General features: G+C 35.7%; 1 protein-coding gene across 1 annotated transcript; it reads left to right on the forward strand.

Annotated features, from left to right (window-relative positions):
* Nucleotides 1-3,625: 3,625 nt before the first annotated feature.
* LOC138309856 (phosphatidylserine synthase 1-like) lies at nt 3,626-18,821 on the forward strand. The gene is made up of 12 exons (XM_069251097.1): nt 3,626-3,823; nt 5,584-5,720; nt 6,091-6,209; nt 6,682-6,840; nt 7,991-8,142; nt 8,598-8,657; nt 9,396-9,477; nt 9,761-9,873; nt 16,800-16,865; nt 17,186-17,285; nt 17,500-17,562; nt 18,162-18,821. The coding sequence occupies exons 1-12, from the start codon at nt 3,651-3,653 to the stop codon at nt 18,309-18,311; spliced, it is 1,374 nt and encodes a 457-aa protein (XP_069107198.1). The 5' UTR covers nt 3,626-3,650; the 3' UTR covers nt 18,312-18,821.
* The last annotated feature ends 848 nt before the right edge of the window (nt 18,822-19,669 follow it).

Raw genomic sequence — 19,669 nt, forward strand, 5'->3', positions numbered from 1 at the left:
CATAGGCACATTGTTGTGTAACATAAAAAATGAATTAATTGTCTCGCTAAGACATATAAACAAATTGATCTTTTAAGAGACATTTGTTTAAAATAGTACATAGAATCCCTTGATAGACATTTTTAGTCTAGTTCGTGTGTATTGAATTTTTACTATTTAAGGTTTGACATTATGTGTTTGAACGTTTGAGGAAATGCGCCGCGCAGCGGAAAATTGTCTAGAATGAAGTACGAAAAATGTGCAGGAGGACCCTTTTTTCTTTCAAATAAGCATTTTAGAAAATTTCAGTCGCCCCCCCCCCCCCGCTTCCTACGCCCCTGTATTCCTAGATAACCATGATGTGAATTTTGAAATTCATATTGAGATTTAGGTTCAAAATATCAATTTTGATAATGAATAGGTAAACACATTAGAATTTCAGTATTTTTAAAGAGCAAAAATTCTCCTTTTCATATGAAGATCTTGGACCAATGCGGAATAACTCGTACAATAATAAGTTAGAGTTTTAGTATTAGAGGATTATCTCCCTTTGGCCACATCATGTAATCTCAACTACATAATCGCTGAAAGGACAATTGCTGTTCTATACCTCCGCCATTTTGAATCATATGACATTGAAATTGGTCAATATAGTGTCTGAGAGCGTGCCCTTTCACATTCGATTCAAAACCTTTCTCTTGGAAATTTCTTAAATTACGGTAAAATTTACGTTAAAAAAGTGAACGAAACGCCATATTCGGAGGGCTGTATTTCCGCCATTTTCTAATTCCCGGTTTTTAAATTATAACCCTGTACAGACAACATATCAATGTCTACATTTACATAGAATCAACACCTAAATTAAATGATAAAGGCCCTACGAGCTCACAAATTACTGAAAAAAATAAGGAAATAGAACAAATTGACATATTTGAAGAGCTATATTTCCGCCATTTTTCTATATAACCCCTTTAAAATCCATAACTTTTGAAGACAAAAGTTTATACAACATAGGTATGAAAAATCTACATTGTACATACAGGTTTAAAGGCGCTGAAACGCGTGGCGCAAGGACAAATATAAACTAAAATTTCGATTTTGATGTCCTATAGCTCCGCCATTTTGAATCATATGACCTTGAAATTAGTCATTTTATATGTCTGAGAGCATGCTCTTTCACATCCAATTCAAAACATTTCTCTTTGAAATTTCATAAATTACGGTAAAATTTATGTTAAAAAATGAACGAAACGCAATATTCGGAGAGCTATTTTTCCACCATTTTCAAATTGATGACTTTAAAATTACAAGTCTGTACAGACACTATGCCAAAGTCTACATTTACGAAAAATCAACACCCTTAATTAAATGACAAAGGCCTTTAAAGCTCACAAATTACGGGGAAAAAAATAAGAAAATGAAACAAATCGCCATATTCAGAGAGCTATATTTCCGCCATTTTTTTATATAACCCCTTTAAAATCCATAAATTTTGAAGACAAAAGTTTATACAACATAGGTATGAAAAATCAATATTGTACATACAGGTTTAAATGCGCTGAAGCGCGTGCCGCAATGACAAATATAAACTAAAATTTCGATTTTGATGTCCTATATCTCCGCCATTTTCAATCATATGACCTTGAAATTAGTCCTTTTATGTGTCTGAGAGCATGCTCTTTCACATCCAATTCAAAACATTTCTCTTTGAAATTTCAGAAATAACGGTAAAATTTACGTTAAAAAATGAAGAAAACGCCATATTCGGAGGGCTAAATTTCCGCCATTTTTAAAGCTTTGTCTTTGAAATTAAAACCATGTACACACTATATGCCAAAGTCTAGATTTACAAAAATTCAACACCCTATATTAAATAATAAAGCCGCTACGAGCTCACAAATTACGTAAAAAAATAAGGAAATGGAACAAATCGCCATATTTGGAGAGCTATATTTCCGCCATTTTTCTATATACCCCTTTAAAATCCATAACTTTTGATAACAAAAGTTCATACAACATAGATATGAAAAATCAACATTGTACATACAGGTTTGAAGGCGCTGAAACGTCTGCCCCAAAGACAAATAAAAATTCAAATTTCTATATTTGATGTCATATATCTCCGCCATTTTGAATCATATGACCTTGAAATTGGTCATTTTACCTGCTGTTATTTTTTTCACAGTTTTACAATACTCGCATACATTTTAAGTTACACTTGAATAATTGGTACTTTGACCTTGATGTATTTGGGTTTTATTCCAACTGCGGGGCGCGGGAGATAATGCCACGCTTTGCGGCTCCTTGTATTGCTTTTCCTATTGTGAACTATTAGGAGAAATAAAAGGAGACAAAGGGTATGGGGCACCGAAGTCCTCTCGACTAAATAGTGATGCTGCCCTAAATTACGTGATTTTTTGTGTAACTGAATAACCTATTTAAACAGCAATAATGGGACATGTTTTTTTCTTTACCTTTATGACAATTGACTATGACATTTTGGAATCCCCCCCCCCCCCCCCCCCCCCCTCCCCCCGCTTCCTACGCCCCTGTTCGAACGATACCGGGATGTCCCTATTTCCACCCAATATTAACGAAAAGGTATTCATTTTAAACACAGTCCTACAGCTAGTGTATTGGGGGAAATAGCTCTTGTAGTCTTTGAAAAAGGATAATCCAAAGATAAAATTATCCATGTCATACTGATTTATTACAGTCGGGGCGGAGCGGAGAATTATGGAACTCTCACTAAGTGACTTCCAAGCCTAGGCCTAAAAGTGATACGAATATTAGGCCTAATATTTAAAACATACGGGAACAGACATGTAGGTGCGCGATTGTAATGTGCGTGAAAATTGAGCCCCAGACGCTGACGATATATTTAGGAAAAAAAATCGGTCCAACAAACATGTATCTTAATTGGTTATCAATCAAATATATATGTAACAGGAGCGAGACGGGCCCAGTTTGTTAATAACTACAAACTACATCCGGCTCCCTACCTGTGTGTTTCAACCCAGGTTCGTAGGGTTTTGCTTGATTTTTGCCGGTGAAGGAAAACGAGACAAATACTTTTAACACGTAACAATATTTATTTATAACGACATATTACATATTAAACAATGTATTACACAAGACGTAGGGCCCAACAACGACGTGACTAACACATATATTTACAAAATATCCCCCGACAACCCCTCCATACCCCACCTACAACCCTACCACCCTATACCTATAAACATGCCCCCTTCCTGCTTCCTATTACCCACCTCTATTTAAAACCTATTAGGTTCGGGAACTCAATCCTTCAGTACACCGCAATGAAATGGATAGAACACCCCTACATACCCGACTATAACAATACATGCACAATCGACCAATACGAAAACGGAACACAACACAGGCGCTCGATACAATGACATATTGTGCACGACAGCTAACAGTTACACGTGTACAAGATACACACGCACTCTTACAGCTAGCACAGGACCACGACACCATATATATTCCCATAAAACACAAACTATTTACAAGCCCTGCTACATATACATAATGGTTGATAAAAAGCAACAAACAGCCTACGAAGTTGATTTGCTGCATTTAAAAATGACCGCGTGAAATATTTTATAACAGAGTTACGTCCCTTATCGGAACTCTTTAATTAACAAGGCATGGCCACCATGTCCACCGATCTTCGTGAACTCCGCGATGAGGAGGTAGAACATTTTAGGTTTATAAACGAAAAATCTGTGGACGATATATCACTGGATGTGTTTTACAAACCACACACCGTAACCTTACTGACTGTGTCAGTTCTAGGATTACTTTACGCTGCTTTCACACGGTAAGATGTCAACGGTTCATGTCGACTGCTTGTTAGGTGGTGATTTGACGGCGTGAACAGGAAAGTTGTTTTACACTGTGTCCGACCGGTGTTTGTAAATAAGCTATCCTTAATACGTAGTACACCTTTTAAATATGCACCTTAATCTGTTTATTTGTACAAATTCATCTTCCAATTAATTCCTTTCTTGTATTGATTGGGCGGTTACCATTCATATATTGACATAATTACGCCAGAGGGAGAATCACGTGTGACACATGTGTGCCGGGCTGTTATATATGATATTATGTATAGCTATTAGTATGTACGATAAATGGTTTACCATAGAGAATAAATCCATAAATCTTGAAATTTTGGAGTTGTTTGATACTGAGCTTGACAATGTAAGACGCCCTCCAGGTAGATTATATGTAGTTCTGACACACATATGTGTATAAATAAGCTTACATGTTACAAAGTGTGCGGGTACACATGTAGTGTATGTAGTATGATGACATTTCCTTGTGATATTTCTTGTCTGTAGAATATATGCCCATATTAGACGTGATACAGTATATATGTTTGATTGACAGTGTCCTCCTCCTTTTTTGAACTATTGTTATATAATTTAGGTCACAATGTACATGTAATGTGTACACAATTATATTTTGTAGTTATGTCAAACTATTTAATACGGTATTACCTATGACTTGATACACTATAAACATAACATTGGGAACCTATAACTTCATTGTTATATCTATTGTGTCTTGATCTCTAGAGCAAATAATAGAGTTATTGTCTGAGAATTATATGCCTTTTCTACTGGTTCAACTTTTATTCCCTTATGATCAATTCAGATCAGGGAGAGAACCTGTATAGGCATAGCCTGTTGTTCGTTCCCTTTCCGTATTTTTATGACATTAAATTTGTTGACATTGATCAATTCATTTATGTCTTATTACTCACAAGTTAAAGTTACACATATATATATATATTACTTTCACTTTGATTAGATTATTTGTATATCACTGAAGTGTATTACTCAATCATATTTATAGATCACTATTAGTCATTGACAAAAATGGTAACGTTAACTTTGTCAATGAATCTTGCACAAACAACTAGTGTCCTTAGAAACTAATTTGAAATGTTTATACATGAAGTCTGCATTAAAAAAAATGAAAAAAAAACCTGAAAGATTTTAATTAAAAACACTTAGAAGATAAGAATGATCAAAGTGTGGTACAATCATGAATTGCACACAGATATTGCTTGTTGAATTTATTTCTTGTTAAACTTGTATATGAATTTTATAATTTTTTATGCTAACTAGTAATTTAAATGTTGTATATTGTAAGATGTAATAAAATGTAGTTATTAGGTTTATGTCTGTCATCTTAAATTATTATTTTATATTTTCGTTTATTTATTTCTTAATCTTATAACTATCAAATAAGAAGGCTAATTATATACATGTATATGGGTGTTGAAATAAAAAAAACGATGTAAATTTACAAGTTTATACCAAGGTTCCTGTCATAAAATTAGAAAAATTGTTGTTTCTGCTGTAATGTGATTTTGTAATGTTCTAGATTGGGAGACTGGTAATTCTATCGGTAGAGCATCTAGCTATAGTGTTCAGAGGTGCCAGCTTTAATTAATTTTGTTGTGTGCATTTGTTTGATGTCATTCAATTAATACAAAAATGTCTCATATAAAATAATTAAATTATTGACTAAATAAAATGTTTATCTGTTTATCAAATAAATCTGTTGTAGAGATGATAATGTACAAAGTGACAATATCTGGGCGGGGTTTTGTGCTGTTGTCTTCTTCTTCCTCGTCATCAGTGTGCTGGCATTCCCTAACGGCCCGTTTACACGTCCTCATCCCGCGATCTGGAGGATGGTATTTGGTAAGTCAATTTAGTCTAATGCTGAATTATTGACACAACCTCCACCCTCTCCCTTCCTCATAAAGTAAGGTCCCTTCCTCAATAGAATCTTGTTGGTTTTCATTATTTCATGTAATTTTTTAAAAATCAATTAAGAGAAAAAAATATCTTCGAAAAGATATGTTTCTTCCATGTTTTTTAAAAGTCACTTATGAAAAAAAAGTCTTAGAAAATATGTGTTTCAGGGAAGAGAGAAGGAAGCATTTTCTGAATTCAAAAGATATATGGGCCCCTGAAATTATCAAGTATGAAAATCACTTACAGAAATACGCTAATGAAATTGTCAGACGTAGATTTGTATTACGAACATTACATTGTCTGTTGTTTACAGGGATGAGTGTATTCTACTTCATCTTCCTGGTGTTTGCATTGTTTCAAACGCGTAAAGACTTCAGAAAGGTATTGGAGTGGCTGTATCCAGACCTCGAAGGAATCACAATAGAAGAAAAGGTATTTCTGGCAGAGACCAACGGTACTCAAGTGACTAAGATGTCTAGATTACTGTCACTGCACCTTTTTTGCGAAATTTGAATAATTAGCACAGTCAAACCTGTCTTTTAAAGACTAGCCAATTAAGGGACCTAGAAAACATTGTTGTAGCCAAATGGTCTTTATACTGAGAGGGCATAGTGTGTTGAAATTTATTTGACTGAGGGAAAAGTGTTCTATTTATAAGCATGTGGTCATTATACAGAGGTGAAGGCTAAGACAGAGGGGAATAGGAAGAAGAGAAAGAAAATTGTTCATGCATCTCCAATATAAAGTTTCCAAAACTTATATCAAATGCATATTTTTTCTATGATTAAAATATTGAAAAGCAGAAAAAATATATATCATGACCATATTAATTATCATTTCAGCGTGAAGCTTTTCTGCTTCTTGTACTTATAATTAGCAATGCAATCTGAATGATGTTTTACAGGAATATGCCGCTAACTGTTCAGAAATTGACCTCCCCCGTATCGTGTCACACCTCGACTGTTTTGCCACCGCCCATTTCCTTGGATGGATAACGAAAGCAATGCTCATACGTCACTATGGCATTCTGTGGACAATCAGCATACAGTGGGAAATCACAGAGGTAAAAACACAATTCTGTTCACAGTTTTATTTAAAGAAGGCATGATTTTCATGAGAATTTAAATTTTCAACCATCTATTCAAAAACTTAGTGAGAACCCTGATTTAATCATGTTTATGGGTGCTTAAAGCCACTTGTGTATCACCTAGCTATTTCCAGCCAGGGTTTGATCTCTGGTACGGACATGAAAATGTAAAGGGTTTTCTTTGGGTATACCGGTATCCTCCCACACTAAGATTCCTCGTGCTCTTACATTCGATCCATCGAAAAGTGATTTGTATAATTATAAGTATATCACTTGTTTTGCAATTAATGTAAAATAAATGTAAGTTTGTATTATATTTCAAAGTTTTAAGAAGGAATGATTTCAGTAAGATATTAATCATGTATTGAAATTGAGTGAAGTATTACGGAAATATTTGGCTTTGTTTCTTACCATATTTAACACAGTAATTGCCCCTGATGCTTGAAAAGAGATGATGCATAACATCACATAAGTAAAACTCTAAAAATTGTACAAAATATCCATTTGCTTAAGAAACGAAATTTGAAAAAAACACCACCATATATGGCAAATACATTTTTAGTTTACAAGATTTTAATTCAAGAAAAACAGGCCTCTTAAAGGAGGAGGGGATGTGTATTGGGTCAAATATTGACTTCAGGTATATAAAGACATCTTGAGAGGATCCTGATCTTGGAGCAGTGTATGATAACAACTTATTTCCTTCCTTTATTAGTGTTATTTCCTCTCCAAAAGGCTATTACCAAATTCATTTCCTGTTACGGTACTAATGTCTCTGTCATATGCTGAGTTATGTCCCCTGTGTAGAGTAGGGCTGTTTCCTCTAATTTAAGGACCTGAGTGGTTAACTCTTTCCATGCTTTGTATATTAGTCTTACCCTCGAAAGTTTTTGAGAAAATACCTGACAAAATGAATGTGCCGTTTAATCTCTTTTCAGACCACTTGTCACTGACATATACAATAGGATCACTGTGACCTATATTTTGACTTTTAACCTATATAAAAAAACCACTTACTGATGTGCTTTTCTCCTATTTCCTGATTGTTATTGTAGTCTAAAGCAGATCATTGCTATTTCTGTAGTTTTGTTAAAGGGAGAAATTAATAATGCATTTGTATTTGTAGATGGCATTTTGTCACTTGCTGCCAAACTTTGCGGAGTGTTGGTGGGATGCGTGGATACTGGACGTCCTCATTTGTAATGGTCTGGGTATTGTAATCGGCATGTACCTGTGTAAGAAACTAGAGATGAGGAACTACCACTGGGAGAGCATCAAGTAAGTACTACTCCTTATTTGGATGTATTCTAGTTTGTGAAAAGTATGAATGACACCGATTAGGAAAGTAGAAATCAAAGTACTGAAAGTACTGTAAATGAATATTATTGCAAAGTTACAACCATATTAAATTCCTTTGTGAAAAATGTTTCAAGGATACAACCATATTAAATTCCTTTGTGAAAAATGTTTCAAGGATAGTAGCATTGTAAAATGAGCAAGTATTGTCAGTTATTCTTTTGTTTGTTACCCTTATCTTGTTTGTAAATGTTTAACAGTCAGGGTTACTTAGGGTCAAACTTAAAGATCAAAGGACAACAATTACGCATTTGTAACAATAGCTATTCAGGAAATGTAGACACAGTTTAGGGTAAATGTCCTTGCACAAAAAGTGCTGAAGTTTGATAACTGCTATATGTATGTTAATTTAGAGTATTTTGTTTTTAATTTAACAGAGACATCCACACAGCTACTGGGAAATTACGAAGAATAGTGCTTCAGTTTACACCTGTCAGGTAAGTGTCTGTAGCTAGCTTGAGAGTTCAGGGAAATACCAATACTAAAACAGTAGTGTACTTTGATCAATTGTTCACGACATTTGCAGGAAAATTTCCTTTCATCAGTCAATGCAAGCAACAGAATTGACAATCACATGCAGTAATATATAATGGTTGAAATAATAAGGCTTGACCTCAATATGATTTACTTTTAAAAATAAATTGGTTTAAAGTGAACAGTCAGGCAAGGATGGCTAAAGTCGGTAAAAATGATGTGAATGTATCCAGTATAATTTCTTATGAAATTGAAAAATAAAATCTCTCGTCAGAATCTATGTGCACACGAAGAAATTAATTTAAAGTATAGGAATCCATCGTTACATTTCCATGCAGCCTCGCTTTCAATGCTTTCAACTTTTCTTTCTTTTAATGGTCAGAACTGGGAATCGTAAGCAGAACTTGACCGTCGTATTGATATATGAGAACTTTTGGAAGGCCAATGAACGCATTTAGACTGGTATTCTTTGCCCGACTATTCACTTTAAGAATAAGAGTGATGAAAATTATTTCTTTTTTAGGAAAATAAAAAGGAAAAAAATTCTATTTGAGGAAAATGTAAAAATAAAAGTTTATTTTTATATGAAGAAAAAGATACGAGAAAACATGAACAGCATTAATTTACTTATTAAAAAGTAACATAGCATGAATTGAGGTTATTTGAGATATATTAACTGTAGCTTTTGTTTGATATTAAAGCTGGGCTAATGTAAATTGGTTGGATCCTTTGTCGTCCTACCGACGTGTGGGTGAAGTCTGTCTCCTCATCATTGTGTGGCAGGTACGTACTGAGTGTGTGATGCTGTTGATGATGATAGAGTACAGAGTGCCATGACTGCAGATTCATTTAGTCAGAAATATTCATTGTGTTTGATTCTAATATTATGTATTTAACTTAAATGGTGAATAGTAGGTCTAACTTATCATTGTCAGGTTAATTTCTTACAGATTTTTGGACTTGGTGCTTGTATAGAGATTTCTTTAATGAAATGTATGTTGAAAAGCTAAGTTTAAGTATATAAAATCTGCTAACTTTTGTTCACGATGTGTATTTTTTTTTATAGTTGTCAGAGCTGAACACATTTTTCCTGAAGCATATCATGGAAGTGCCACAGAATCACAACCTTAATGTGTGGAGATTGTTTCTCATCTGTCTCGTGTCGGCTCCAACCATTCGGTAGGTAACAGAATCACAACCTTAATGTGTGGAGATTGTTTCTCATCTGTCTCGTGTCGGCTCCAACCATTCGGTAGGTAACAGAATCACAACCTTAATGTGTGGAGATTGTTTCTCATCTGTCTCGTGTCGGCTCCAACCATTCGGTAGGTAACAGAATCACAACCTTAATGTGTGGAGATTGTTTCTCATCTGTCTTGTGTCGGCTCCAACCATTCGGTAGGTAACAGAATCACAACCTTAATGTGTGGAGATTGTTTCTCATCTGTCTCGTGTCGGCTCCAACCATTCGGTAGGTAACAGAATCACAACCTTAATGTGTGGAGATTGTTTCTCATCTGTCTCGTGTTGGCTCCAACCATTCGGTAGGTAACAGAATCACAACCTTAATGTGTGGAGATTGTTTCTCATCTGTCTCGTGTCGGCTCATTCGGTAGGTAACAGAATCACAACCTTAATGTGTGGAGATTGTTTCTCATCTGTCTTGTGTCGGCTCCAACCATTCGGTAGGTAACAGAATCATAACCTTAATGTGTGGAGATTGTTTCTCATCTGTCTCGTGTTGGCTCCAACCATTCGGTAGGTAACAGAATCACAACCTTAATGTGTGGAGATTGTTTCTCATCTGTCTCGTGTCAGCTCCAACCATTCGCTAGGTAACAGAATCACAACCTTAATGTGTGGAGATTGTTTCTCATCTGTCTCGTGTCGGCTCCAACCATTCGGTAGGTAACAGAATCACAACCTTAATGTGTGGAGATTGTTTCTCATCTGTCTCGTGTCGGCTCCAACCATTCGGTAGGTAACAGAATCACAACCTTAATGTGTGGAGATTGTTTCTCATCTGTCTCGTTCGGCTCCAACCATTTCGGTAGGTAACAGAATCACAACCTTAATGTGTGGAGATTGTTTCTCATCTGTCTCGTGTCGGCTCCAACCATTCGGTAGGTAACAGAATCACAACCTTAATGTGTGGAGATTGTTTCTCATCTGTCTCGTGTCGGCTCCAACCATTCGGTAGGTAACAGAATCACAACCTTAATGTGTGGAGATTGTTTCTCATCTGTCTCGTGTCGGCTCCAACCATTCGGTAGGTAACAGAATCACAACCTTAATGTGTGGAGATTGTTTCTCATCTGTCTCGTGTCGGCTCCAACCATTCGGTAGGTAACAGAATCACAACCTTAATGTGTGGAGATTGTTTCTCATCTGTCTCGTGTCGGCTCCAACCATTCGGTAGGTAACAGAATCACAACCTTAATGTGTGGAGATTGTTTCTCATCTGTCTCGTGTCGGCTCCAACCATTCGGTAGGTAACAGAATCACAACCTTAATGTGTGGAGATTGTTTCTCATCTGTCTCGTGTCGGCTCCAACCAATCGGTAGGTAACAGAATCACAACCTTAATGTGTGGAGATTGTTTCTCATCTGTCTCGTGTCAGCTCCAACCATCGGTAGGTAACAGAATCACAACCTTAATGTGTGGAGATTGTTTCTCATCTGTCTCGTGTCGGCTCCAACCATTCGGTAGGTAACAGAATCACAACCTTAATGTGTGGAGATTGTTTCTCATCTGTCTCGTGTCGGCTCCAACCATTCGGTAGGTAACAGAATCACAACCTTAATGTGTGGAGATTGTTTCTCATCTGTCTCGTGTCGGCTCCAACCATTCGGTAGGTAACAGAATCACAACCTTAATGTGTGGAGATTGTTTCTCATCTGTCTCGTGTCGGCTCCAACCATTCGGTAGGTAACAGAATCACAACCTTAATGTGTGGAGATTGTTTCTCATCTGTCTCGTGTCGGCTCCAACCATTCGGTAGGTAACAGAATCACAACCTTAATGTGTGGAGATTGTTTCTCATCTGTCTCGTGTCGGCTCCAACCATTCGGTAGGTAACAGAATCACAACCTTAATGTGTGGAGATTGTTTCTCATCTGTCTCGTGTCGGCTCCAACCATTCGGTAGGTAACAGAATCACAACCTTAATGTGTGGAGATTGTTTCTCATCTGTCTCGTGTCGGCTCCAACCATTCGGTAGGTAACAGAATCACAACCTTAATGTGTGGAGATTGTTTCTCATCTGTCTCGTGTCGGCTCCAACCATTCGGTAGGTAACAGAATCACAACCTTAATGTGTGGAGATTGTTTCTCATCTGTCTCGTGTCGGCTCCAACCAATCGGTAGGTAACAGAATCACAACCTTAATGTGTGGAGATTGTTTCTCATCTGTCCTCGTGTCGGCTCCAACCATTCGGTAGGTAACAGAATCACAACCTTAATGTGTGGAGATTGTTTCTCATCTGTCTCGTGTCGGCTCCAACCATTCGGTAGGTAACAGAATCACAACCTTAATGTGTGGAGATTGTTTCTCATCTGTCTCGTGTCGGCTCCAACCATTCGGTAGGTAACAGAATCACAACCTTAATGTGTGGAGATTGTTTCTCATCTGTCTCGTGTCGGCTCCAACCATTCGGTAGGTAACAGAATCACAACCTTAATGTGTGGAGATTGTTTCTCATCTGTCTCGTGTCGGCTCCAACCATTCGGTAGGTAACAGAATCACAACCTTAATGTGTGGGAGATTGTTCCAACCATTCGGTAGGTAACAGAATCTTAATGTGTGGAGATTGTTTCTCATCTGTCTCGTGTCGGCTCCAACCATTCGGTAGGTAACAGAATCACAACCTTAATGTGTGGAGATTGTTTCTCATCTGTCTCGTGTCGGCTCCAATCCATTCGGTATAGGGTAACAGAATCACAACCTTAATGTGTGGAGATTATATACCTTTCTCATAAACATCTCGTGTCGGCTCCAACATTGTTCGGTAGGTAACAGAATCACAACCTTAATGTGTGGAGATTCATGTCTTTCCATTTCCATACCATTAACCACAGCACTGATTTGTCTATTAAAAAATTAAAAAAAAAGTGCCTTGTCAGTATATATGTAAGTACAATATTTTTTTTTTTCAGCATTGATTAGCTTATTGATTTTAGATAGCCAATCCAAATGCAGAAAATAAAATGTACTACAGACATACAGATCGGCAGTGTAACATTGAAGGATACACCTTATGTAATAGTGTATGTTTATTGTGTATGTTATTATTTTACAGACAGTACTATGTGTATATAACAGATCGGCAGTGTAACATCTATGGACACACCGTATGTAATAGTGTATGATTATTTTACAGACAGTACTATGTGTATATAACATCTAAACAGATCGGGCAGTGTAACATCTATGCAGGTAAACACACCGTATGTAATAGTGTATGATTATTTTACAGACAGTACTATGTGTATATAACAGATCGGCAGTGTAACATCTATGGACACACCGTATGTAATAGTGTATGATTATTTTACAGACAGTACTATGTGTATATAACAGATCGGCAGTGTAACATCTATGGACACACCGTATGTAATAGTGTATGATTATTTTACAGACAGTACTATGTGTATATAACAGATCGGCAGTGTAACATCTATGGACACACCGTATGTAATAGTGTATGATTATTTTACAGACAGTACTATGTGTATATAACAGATCGGCAGTGTAACATCTATGGACACACCGTATGTAATAGTGTATGATTATTTTACAGACAGTACTATGTGTATATAACAGATCGGCAGTGTAACATCTATGGACACACCGTATGTAATAGTGTATGATTATTTTACAGACAGTACTATGTGTATATAACAGATCGGCAGTGTAACATCTATGGACACACCGTATGTAATAGTGTATGATTATTTTACAGACAGTACTATTTGTATATAACAGATCGGCAGTGTAACATCTATGGACACACCGTATGTAATAGTGTATGATTATTTTACAGACAGTACTATGTGTATATAACAGATCGGCAGTGTAACATCTATGGACACACCGTATGTAATAGTGTATGATTATTTTACAGACAGTACTATGTGTATATAACAGATCGGCAGTGTAACATCTATGGACACACCGTATGTAATAGTGTATGATTATTTTACATAGACAGTACTATGTGTATATAACAGATCGGCAGTTGTAACATCTATGGACACACCGTATGTAATAGTGTATGATTATTTTACAGACAGTACTATGTGTATATAACAGATCGGCAGTGTAACATCTATGGACACACCGTATGTAATAGTGTATGATTATTTTACAGACAGTACTATGTGTATATAACAGATCGGCAGTGTAACATCTATGGACACACCGTATGTAATAGTGTATGATTATTTTACAGACAGTACTATGTGTATATAACAGATCGGCAGTGTAACATCTATGGACACACCGTATGTAATAGTGTATGATTATTTTACAGACAGTACTATGTGTATATAACAGATCAGCAGTGTAACATCTATGGACACACCGTATGTTAATAGTGTATGATTATTTTACAGACAGTACTATGTGTATATACACAGATCGGCAGTGTAACATCGTATGGACACACCGTATGTAATAGTGTATGGATTATTTTACAGACAGTACTATGTGTATATAACAGATCGGCAGTGTAACATCTATGGACACACCGTATGTAATAGTGTATGATTATTTTACATAGACAGTACTATGTGTATATAAACAGATCGGCAGTGTAACATCTATGGACCGTAGGGGTAATTGTGTATGTTTATATGATTTACCGACAGTACTATGTATGTAATCGTGTATGATTATTTTACAGACAGTACATGTGTATAGAAACAGATCGGCAGTGTAACATCTATGGACACACCGTATGTAATAGTGTTATGATTATTTTACAGACAGTACTATGTGTATATAACAGATCGGCAGTGTAAACATCCTATGGACACACCGTATGTAATAGTGTATGATTATTTTACAGACAGTACTATGTGTATATAACAGGATCGGCAGTGTAACATCTATGGACACACCGTATGTATTAGTGTTATTGATTATTTTACAGACAGTACTATGTGTATATAACAGATCGGCAGTGTAACATCTATGGACACACCGTATGTAATAGTGTATGATTATTTTACAGACAGTACTATGTGTATATAACAGATCGGCAGTGTAAACATCTATGGACACACCGTATGTAATAGTGTATGATTATTTTACAGACAGTACTATGTGTATATAACAGATCGGCAGTGTAACATCTATGGACACACCGTATGTAATAGTGTATGATTATTTTTACAGACAGTACTATGTGTATATAACAGATCGGCAGTGTAACATCTATGGACACACCGTATGTAATAGTGTATGATTATATTACAGACAGTTCTATGTGTATATAACAGACTTGGCAGTGTAACATCTATGGACACACCATAATGTAATATGTGTATGATTATTTTACAGACAATACTATGTGTATATAACAGATCGGCAGTGTAAACATCTATGGACACACCGTATGTAATAGTGTATTATTATTTTACAGACAGTACTATGTGTATATCACAGATCGGCAGTGTAACATCTATGGACACACCGTATGTAATAGTGTATGATTATTTTACAGACAGTACTATGTGTATATAACAGATCGGCAGTGTAACATCTATGGACACACCGTATGTAATAGTGTATGATTATTTTACAGACAGTACTATGTGTATATAACAGATCGGCAGTGTAACATCTATGGACACACCGTATGTAATAGTGTATGATTATTTTACAGACAGTACTATGTGTATATAACAGATCGGCAGTGTAACATCTATGGACACACCGTATGTAATAGTGTATGATTATTTTACAGACAGTACTATGTGTATATAACAGATCGGCAGTGTAACATCTATGGGGACACACCGTATGTAATAGTTATGATTATTTTACAGACAGTACTATGTGTATATAACAGATCGGCAGTGTAACATCTATGGACACACCGTATGTAATAGTGTATGATTATTTTACAGACAGTACTATGTGTATATAACAGATCGGCAGTGTAACATCTATGGACACACCGTATGTAATAGTGTATGATTATTTTACAGACAGTACTATGTGTATATAACAGATCGGCAGTGTAACATCTATGGACACACCGTATGTAATAGTGTATGATTATTTTTACAGACAGTACTATGTGTATATAACAGATCGGCAGTGTAACATCTATGGACACACCGTATGTAATAGTGTATGATTATTTTACAGACAGTACTATGTGTATATAACAGATCGGCAGTGTAACATCTATGGACACACCGTATGTAATAGTGTATGATTATTTTACAGACAGTACTATGTGTATATAACAGATCGGCAGTGTAACATCTATGGACACACCGTATGTAATAGTGTATGATTATTTTACAGACAGTACTATGTGTATATAACAGATCGGCAGTGTAACATCTATGGACACACCGTATGTAATAGTGTATGATTATTTTACAGACAGTACTATGTGTATATAACAGATCGGCAGTGTAACATCTATGGACACACCGTATGTAATAGTGTATGATTATTTTACAGACAGTACTATGTGTATATAACAGATCGGCAGTGTAACATCTATGGACACACCGTATGTAATAGTGTATGATTATTTTACAGACAGTACTATGTGTATATAACAGATCGGCAGTGTAACATCTATGGACACACCGTATGTAATAGTGTATGATTATTTTACAGACAGTACTATGTGTATTATACATATCGGCAGTGTAACATCTATGGACACACCGTATGTAATAGTGTATGATTATTTTACAGACAGTACTATGTGTATATAACAGATCGGCAGTGTAACATCTATGGACACACCGTATGTAATAGTGTATGATTATTTTACAGACAGTACTATGTGTATATAACAGATCAGCAGTGTAACATCTATGGACACACCGTATGTAATAGTGTATGATTATTTTACAGACAGTACTATGTGTATATCACAGATCGTCAGTGTAAGAGACTGGGAACACAGTGTTGGATGTTTTGGTATGTATAGCCCATCAGTATTGGACAATCTCTCACAAACCTGCTATTTGTCTTTCCAAATGTCCAAACGTTTTGACTTAGCGAATATGACATTATTTGATTGGCTTTGCAATAATTCAAGTCTAAATCTGATCCTGGAGTCTGTAAGACCTATACCATAACTTTTTAAACAAAGCTTGAATGAAATTATTGTCATTTAAAAAATATGTATTACCAATTTATATTATTTGGCAGTCTACCTTTTGGAAATTGACTTTTGTCGGTATTTACTGAATGATTGTATGTTTTATATCATCTTACACAAACTTGTTGTGTTACAGTGCAATCACACTAACAGAAGCTATAGTCTGTCTCAAATTCGGGGCGGAATTATTCAAACAAACTGACGTAATGTATGTAATATACTGGTTCCTGGTTCAGGTAAGTACATTCTGAGGAGAGTGCGCTATAACCAACTTTCACCATTTTCAAAAATACTTTTAAAATAGTAATTATACCCTCTAGAGAAGGCATGTGTAATTTATATTGGAACGAGGTGAAAGAGTAAAAGTCTATTTTTTAAACTGTTTTTTTTTTTGACTGAGAGATGAAATTAAGAAGTTATACTGGTAATTTTTACCTTTTCCTGTTCCAGTTGATAGGCAGTATCATATGTGTGTACCTGTGTGCTGTGTACGCCAAGAAATGGAGGTGGACAGTAAGTATTTAATCATCACCTTTTTGTTAGTGGATGTTTTGCCCATTTGATTCCCAGCAGAATCTTATGACTTTTCAATTTGTTGATATGTCTTAACCCCCCCACCACCCCCCACCACCACCCCAATATTTACAAGTAGAATAATCATAAAAAATTTCCACTTTCAATTTGATGAAAGAACAAATCTCTATTCGAGTTTGATCTTGCTTTTAAAAATATTTTAATTGACTTTCTCTGGATGTTGAGTTCATGCAGGGCTTTGTTTCATTTAATTGGAAAGGGGCCTTTTTACCTCATTTTGGGAAGGAATTGGCATATTAGGAAGGAAATTTCAAGGAGCAAACAGTGTTTTTTGGGAATTTGACAAAAATTTGAAATAATTTCCATTGGGAAAGGCACCCATTATTGGCCACAAAAATCCCTTAGAAAAAGCCCTGTCATGCAATCAGTGCAACAAGTCATGTAGAAGAAGAGCATGTGGAAGTCATCCGGTGTGTATATATGTAACTAAAATTGATGATAATGTCTCCTATGTCTAAAATGTTGATATTGGACAAAAATAGCACCACATTGAGCTAAAATGTCTTATTCTTTCACAGTCCCTAGAAGATGGCTTCTTCGTCACAGATTCTGAGGGCACACAGGAGCCCTCTACACCAAAGAGAGTTCCAAAAACAAGTAATGGTAATTTTGCTAACGGATACAATCTCAGAAAGAGGCAGCAACCAGTTAATGGCAACGCTGGATAGATGGCACAAGTCATGTGACTAGTCTCAGCCAATAGTTGAGTTGAAATTTCATTGTATAAAGATTGTATTGCTATGCAGGCCAGAAGGAAAACAAGTTAGACCATGAAAAAAAATTTATTTAGGGATAATGCTAGAGTACATGTAAGTTATGTTATGGCTGAAAGCTATTGTGTTGTTGCTTATTACAGAGTTAGCTCCCTTGTGGGATATAAGGTATCCAATGTGACGTCATTATTTTGTGGACACGATTCACGTCACTTTCTTTGAAAAATATGGCATTACACTCGCAAACACATGACATCATAATCAATACCTACTAGCAAGGGCAGATAACTCTGTAATATACAAATACAAAATTCATCATGTCAAAGGAAAATTTTACAGCACTTTTATTATGTGTGGCCTATAATTCCATTGACTTTAACTTGATTTATAATGTACATTTTTATGAAATTAAGAAATCACAACCTTATGATCAAAATTGGACCATGTTACAGTGTCAGAATGTTTGTTTCAGTGTCAGAATGTTTGTTTCATCTGTAGAGTATGCTTGTGTTTGCTTGTCTTGATTACGCACAAGTTATATTGTTTATGAATATTGGATATGCATACTGTGTATATTTCTCACATTCAAATGTGTTTATTTTCTAAATCAATAGAATAATACATGGATATGTCAAATGATCAGAAATATCTTGACCCAAGTGTAAGAATTTGGTTGGTCAACCCGAGGCTCACAGAAGGCTTGCCAAGTGGTGACAACAAAAATCTTACACCGGGGGTGACAAATCTTTGTTGACTTGACACACCTATACAGGATTATTTTTCTCTCACACTTGTGAAAAAATGATGGACGTTCAGGAAGTGTTGTTTTTGGAGCATTTTCTCACTGCACAGTAACATTGCAATAAACACAGAAACATACATTGTACAAGCTATAAACACAGAAACATACATTGTACAAGCAATAAACACAGAAACATACATTGTACAAGCTATAAACACAGAAACATACATTGTACAAGCTATATACACAGAAACATACATTGTACAAGCTATAAACACAGAAACATACATTGTACAAGCTATAAACACAGAAACATACATTGTACAAGCTATAAACACAGAAACATACATTGTACAAGCTATAAACACAGAAACATACATTGTACAAGCTATAAACACAGAAACATACATTGTACAAGCTATAAACACAGAAACATAAATTGTACAAGCTATAAACACAGAAACATACATTGTACAAGCTATAAACACAGAAACATACATTGTACAAGCTAGCTAGTTTAATGTTCAAAATTTGACAATTCAACCTCTTGGTGTGTTGATCTCAGAATTAT

Source organism: Argopecten irradians, chromosome 15 (assembly GCF_041381155.1).
Source record: "Argopecten irradians isolate NY chromosome 15, Ai_NY, whole genome shotgun sequence".
Taxonomy (NCBI): Eukaryota; Metazoa; Mollusca; class Bivalvia; order Pectinida; family Pectinidae; genus Argopecten; species Argopecten irradians.

Excerpts from the sequence above, each read along its gene's own strand:
- LOC138309856 (XM_069251097.1), top strand. The coding sequence starts at position 3,651 with ATGGCCACCATGTCCACCGATCTTCGTGAACTCCGCGATGAGGAGGTA. Across the intron at positions 9,478-9,760 it reads TCCTCATCATTGTGTGGCAG|TTGTCAGAGCTGAACACATT; the intron begins GTACGTACTGAG and ends TTTTTTTTATAG. Across the intron at positions 16,866-17,185 it reads ACACAGTGTTGGATGTTTTG|TGCAATCACACTAACAGAAG; the intron begins GTATGTATAGCC and ends GTTGTGTTACAG.